General features: G+C 50.5%; 1 protein-coding gene across 1 annotated transcript; it reads right to left on the reverse strand.

The window, feature by feature from the left end:
* Nucleotides 1–376: 376 nt before the first annotated feature.
* On the reverse strand, nucleotides 377–4,247 carry LOC119448853 (uncharacterized). The gene is made up of 2 exons (XM_037712064.2): nucleotides 3,206–4,247; nucleotides 377–673 (listed from the first exon to the last, which is right to left on the reverse strand). Exons 1-2 carry the CDS (start codon nucleotides 3,967–3,969, stop codon nucleotides 583–585), a joined length of 855 nt encoding a protein of 284 aa, XP_037567992.1. The 5' UTR covers nucleotides 3,970–4,247; the 3' UTR covers nucleotides 377–582.
* Nucleotides 4,248–5,676: the final 1,429 nt, after the last annotated feature.

The following is a 5,676-nucleotide window of genomic DNA, read 5'->3' on the forward strand; positions in this document are numbered from 1 at the left end:
CATTCCGCTCAGACGACTGCATACACACAGCGCAGTCTAACATATATAGTGAGTGCCGCACAACGCACTCCACGTTCGGGAAGAAACTTGAAGCGCACACGGAGACGCTCCGACGACCGCTCCACTGGCCCAGTTTCCGGGGGTGGCAGTATACACGTTCTCTGCGGGACGGCCGCTCGCTATCAATCGGCAGGGTGAAGTACATAATCTCGGACATTACAGGGTAGATGTACTTACATGGCGAATCTGTAGTGCGCGTACTCCCCGGTTTCTCTTTGCCGCTCTGCTAAGGGGAAGGCGCGCGATGCCGATCGCGAATTCAGTTCCCAGCTGCGGCGTCCGCTTGAATGCGGAAATTGAATACAGGGGTGCCACGTGTTTAAAAACGATACTTTATTTGCGTGTTCCTTTGGTTAAGTGTGGTTACTTTCGCCGATGAAAATGTGCGTTAATGACTAAAAAAAAAAAAAAAATGTGCGACAGAGGTCGCACGTCACCGGTTGTCTTCGAGTCGCTGTGCACGTTCCCACCATTTAACAGCAACTCCGTAGTCGTCTCACGTGTCTGGGCGAGCGCCGACCATCACTGACAGTGCGAGTAGATTGAAGTGCAGTTGAGGCCTGCCATTCCTTCGCGGACGGCACGCTCGTACTTGAGTCCGTGGAGGTAATCACTGCAGAGAGAAAAAACAAACATTGTGCATTTAAAAAGTGAAAAAAAAAAAAATGCAAGGACATGACCGGCGTAAGCCTCCACAGGGAAGCCATGCGCCCTTAGCGGTTCCGCTCGACACTGCCTCACGGCGCTATGGACACATCGGGCGGTATACTTTCTAGCGATTCTGCCCTTACCACATTCCCACGCAGTTGCGGTTGTCATGGGGCATTCTGTGGAAAGTGAAGGTCCAATTATCATCGTTGCTTGTTGCCTCAGTTTGCAGAAGAACACGTCGGAATGTTAAAGCGCGGAACGGTGCAATACGCACAGTACACGCATCGATGAGTTGCTCGGCCGAAGACACGGATTGAGTGTCGAGAAAGGCGTCAGCATGCTTCCTTCCCGGTCACCAATCGCTACCAACAAGTCACAATACCAGAAAGACACGCAGAATCACGGGACGTCCTCGCTCTGGTCGTCAGCGCCACCAGTGCTGGGGCGCCACCGCCATCCTCTCAGCGTTTGCACTTCACCAATGGCGTGACGGTGCAGTCGGTTGCAGCACCACATACCTATTCGAGAGGGCTCAAGTTCGAAAACAGCGGAGGTGCCATTGCTTAACAGTTACTTAACTTTTACTACGAAGTTTACCGTTGTCATGACATCATATGCCAGCCTTAGCGCCGTGACCAAGCAAATGAGTACAGCTGTTCTCGCTTCCAGCGTTTCTCTGCGTGTACCGCAACCACCGCACGCAGCGACTGATCGCGCCGTGCGATTCGATGAGCAGCTGCCGAGACGTTATCGCGGAGCCGTACAGCTGTCACTAGTCACGTGTTCAGTAGCAGAAATCAACAAAAGGGCTAATTGGGCATGCTGGTGTAATTAAGATTACAAAAGCGCGGAAAGAAGAGACCCATGGGGGTAGACGGGACGAGCGCTTATACTATCACGTGAAAGGATTGGGGTCGTATGTTAATGTAAACATAAGAATTAAACAGCGCTGGTGCCGCTGTCTGGTGATGCTGAGTTAACCAGAGCGCGTGGTGCTACGCGTCAGCAGCAAAACATACGCAGTTAAAAAAAATGTATCAAGGTGTCGATAACAGCGCCGTTATTTTATACTGTTTTTGTCATTGCCTCCAGTGTTCCGGTATTCCGAAAACAACGATCACTTGCTAAAACTAGCACGCCATGCCCCTATATAGCAACGCGAGACCACCTTGTGTTCGTGAATGGTAAGCTGCGCCACGTTGTTTTTAGACAGAGCTACCAGGAAAAATTAACCGACGATTACGATACTCCCTTATGCGAAATTTGAGCGCAACTCTATACGTGTTTTCATTTGGCGATATATTGGCTGGCGCGGACAACATGTCTCGTGCGGCACGTTTCCAACGGAGCGAAGTGTGGCGCGGCTGCCTCGCTAATCGGGAGGTCGCGAGAGGCAGCGCGTGGGGGATGCGTGGGCGCGATTCACAGCAGCCGCCGCAGACAGACCTCCGCTCATGCAGCGTTTTGTTTCCATACAGACGACGCGCGCTATTCTGGCGCCATCACGTAGCCATCGTCGCCGCAGAGCCCGTCTTGCGCGGCACTACGCTTTTCTTCTCACGCTTTCACCATACCCTCCTCCACCTCATGGTTCCGCTGCACCCCTCTCCACTTTCCTCCTCCGTGCCCTCTTCGCTATCGCCGTCTTTCATCTCCCGCTGCGCTCCGCGTTCGCTCGGTTACGTCGAGGACGCCGTCGCCTGCGCAGAAACGGGTGCCTAAAAGCCGCGCTATAAAAAAAAAAAAAAACCCACACAGCGCAAACTTACCTTCTACGACAAGGAAATTAGCTATCGCGCACGCAACCTTTAAGTACGCCCCGTTCGTCCGGTGCGTGGGACACATGCGTGTAATCGTTGCTCGGTGGCTATCACGACGCGGTGCACCAACTGCGGGCCCGATATCGTCGTGCGTTCACAGCTGAAGAATATAAACTGCATTTGAAAACGGTAAAGAGCAACACGCGACAAGGCCAGGGTTTACATACATTTTCGGGTTCGAGAGAGCTCTCTTGGGCCAGTCGGCTATAAGCTGCTATCTGTATCATTACGATCGACCGGCGCCCCTAGCCGATTACGAACAGAGCTATAGTGTAATGACCTGCTTTGTGGGTATATATGGCGTGTTTACCGCGATCGACTGAAATTTAAACGCTAACAAATTGGCAAGCTGACAATTGCGCCAGTGCAAGCTGTGCAGAACGGTCGGTAAGAAGCACATTTGAGTTATGTGGGAAATCAAGGGGGTCGTGTAAAATGCACACCTAAATCAGTTAATCAAGTGTTAGTGCGCGTGACATCGGCAAAGCTAGGCGGACAATAATGGTATACTGGATACTGCACGCATTTTTGTTCAATAGTCGAACATATTGGCGGAACGATATACGCGATTCAAATGACTACACCGTACTCAACAATTCAAACGAACCGCTTACTGGCGCTTTATCGGACAGTTAAAAGAAATTTCGAGCCGCCTGTGAAAGATACCAACTCACCTTAGGTAACCCATGAGCATGACGCTCACAGGATAATCCTTCACGAGCCTGGAGACCGAGTCGCACACCTTGAACGAGGTACAGTCAGAGGACGTACTCGGCTTCTTGGAGGAGACTACACGTTTCGTTGACGAGACACCCGCGGGCGTTTCGAAGGGCAGCGGCGAAACCGTCGGCTCCTCGGTCGTCGAGGTCGTCATCGCAGTTGTAGTGGAGGGCTCAGTGGTCGCGGTGGTCGACGCACCCTCCGTCGTGGTCGCCACGTAATCCGGCAGCAACGTAGTCTCCCCCGTCGCCTCGGAAGACGTCATTATCGGAGCCGCCGCGGACATAATAGCCGCCACCCACGATTCGGGCACGAAATTCCGCGCCCAGTCCATCACGGCTTCGCCCCCAGGAAAGCGTGGCACTCCGTACGCTGTTGCCCCAGAGTCTGATGACCTCGCCGTGAAGACCGAGGTCACCTTGAGCAGCGATGCCAGCTGCGGGAACGTGAACAGGGCGACGTACAGGAGGAAGTAAAGGGTCAACAGCACTTCGAACGGCAGGTTGAACACATTCATGGCGCCCAAGACGAAGGCCTTGGCCAGAGGCACCAGGACGGCAATCAGCGCTACGGCGTAAGGCAGCGCGACGGCGGGCAAGAGGAGCGAGAATGCCTTGGAACCTTCGACGATAACATCGTCGACCTCGTCGGGCGACCCAAAAGCGGGGACCGCGGCCGTAGTAGCGCAGAGCAGCGCAAGCAACAGGACGCTCTTCATCTCACGGAATACTTCGGGGCCTCGGCAGAGCTGACTTATAGGCTATTTAGCGAGCTGGTGAGTCTGAGAAGGTGGTCAACAGAAGGGCGGCTGGACCCTGTGACGAGTGAATCGAGATTCTTATAGACTGGAAGTTGGCAGCCTGTAAAAGAATAGCCAGCTATTCGCGCGAGTCCGTGAATGGGTGAGTCTGACGTGTCTGAAGCGGCTACCACACGGATCACGGGTTCTTATGGCGTGTGAAAAGATCTTTCGAGCGATTGGAAGGTTGTAGAAGGGCTGAAAGTTATCGGCTATGGTCGAGGGTGCAGTGGGAGACGCCCATGTTTAGGAGAGCCGATACGATGATAGCGCATGCGTTTTGCTATCTCCTGTTGATATATGTAGAAAGATCGCATGGAAATGAGCGACAAAAGCTGCGGGAGTGACCCTCTTTAACGAGCTATCGCCATTCTCACGAAGCCCGCAAGTTTTTCCAGATGTCACGCAAAAGCCAACGAATAAGTCTGAATCGGGAACAGCCGCTAGAAAAGGGTAACTGCTGCGCACTAGCCCTTTTAAGTATTCGGCACATATAGCTACACTTCTTTTTTAGGACAGCAGGACAAGGTTAGGACAAGCAGAGGAACAGAGAGAGGTGTCCGGCGCATACGAAAATGTTCATAACATGTTCTTGGTAACCGACTCTGCGTGCGCCTGTCAGGATCCTTTCAGTGGAGGTATGCTTTGAGGGTCCGGACCGCCTTGTGGACATGTCCATTTCGTCTGCTACTGAAGTGCTTATTGGCTTTGGTGCGTGCGCTAAAGCGCACCCCAGCCCAGCTAATTAGAACTTCAACAGCATATGAAATGGACATGTCCACAAGGTAGACCCTTAAAGCATACCTTCTCCAGGTTCTCAAAATCATTCATCAACATTTCCTACAGGGTGTATTCAGATAGGTTCGTCTGGGTATGTCCGGTGGCCATTTTTAATTTTGATGAAACTATTCTATGTTGTTGCCAGAGTGCCATGCACAGCGAAATCAATGTTTATCTTGCGAGAAAAAAAGAACATAGAAATGCCTAGTTTACTAACTTTCGTCGAGGAAAAGCCGTACCTAGCGCACAATTAAGGTAGGAAAGAAGGCGACAGGACCAGAGCGCTAATAACGACTAAAAGCTGTTTCTCAACAACTAGCTCAAGCAGCTATAATCTGTTACAGAAGCGCTTTTTCCAGATTTTGTTTAATTCGCATTTTGGTTAGCTCCTCCCAAGAAAGTGTTGTGGATATATGACTCTAAAAATATTTGGTGATAGAATATGGGTCAATAGCATTGATTCTAACTGATTACCACTGAGTATCACCGTTATATATATATGATGTGGAGAAAATAAATCGCGAGAACAGAACATTGTAGAATATTGATCGAAGTTCAGTTTTTGTTCTTCGCATCTAGGAAGATCGCGGTTTTCAAATTTTGTCGGCCTGTTTATATGGAAATCGTTGCAATCTGAGGCAAATATATTTGCCCTCGTCAGCATTAAAAATCCACGAGCAGCGCTCAAGTCTGGGCATTTAGTAAATTAGCAGCACTTCAAGACATGTTTTTTAAAGGACATCTTCAATTTTCTTTAAGATTCTCCGAATTAAGGCTATTGTCTTGAACTAATGCAATCTAAAAAAAAAAAAAAAAATGGGGAAAAATGTTTGTTTTTGAATTACA

The sequence above is a fragment of the Dermacentor silvarum genome, chromosome 4 (genome assembly GCF_013339745.2).
Source record: "Dermacentor silvarum isolate Dsil-2018 chromosome 4, BIME_Dsil_1.4, whole genome shotgun sequence".
Classification (NCBI taxonomy): domain Eukaryota; kingdom Metazoa; phylum Arthropoda; class Arachnida; order Ixodida; family Ixodidae; genus Dermacentor; species Dermacentor silvarum.

Bases quoted from the DNA above. Each gene is read 5' to 3' on its own strand.
- LOC119448853 (XM_037712064.2), bottom strand. From the start codon at position 3,969: ATGAAGAGCGTCCTGTTGCTTGCGCTGCTCTGCGCTACTACGGCCGCG. The intron at 674-3,205 runs GTGAGTTGGTAT...TTCTCTCTGCAG, and splicing joins ATGCTCATGGGTTACCTAAG to TGATTACCTCCACGGACTCA.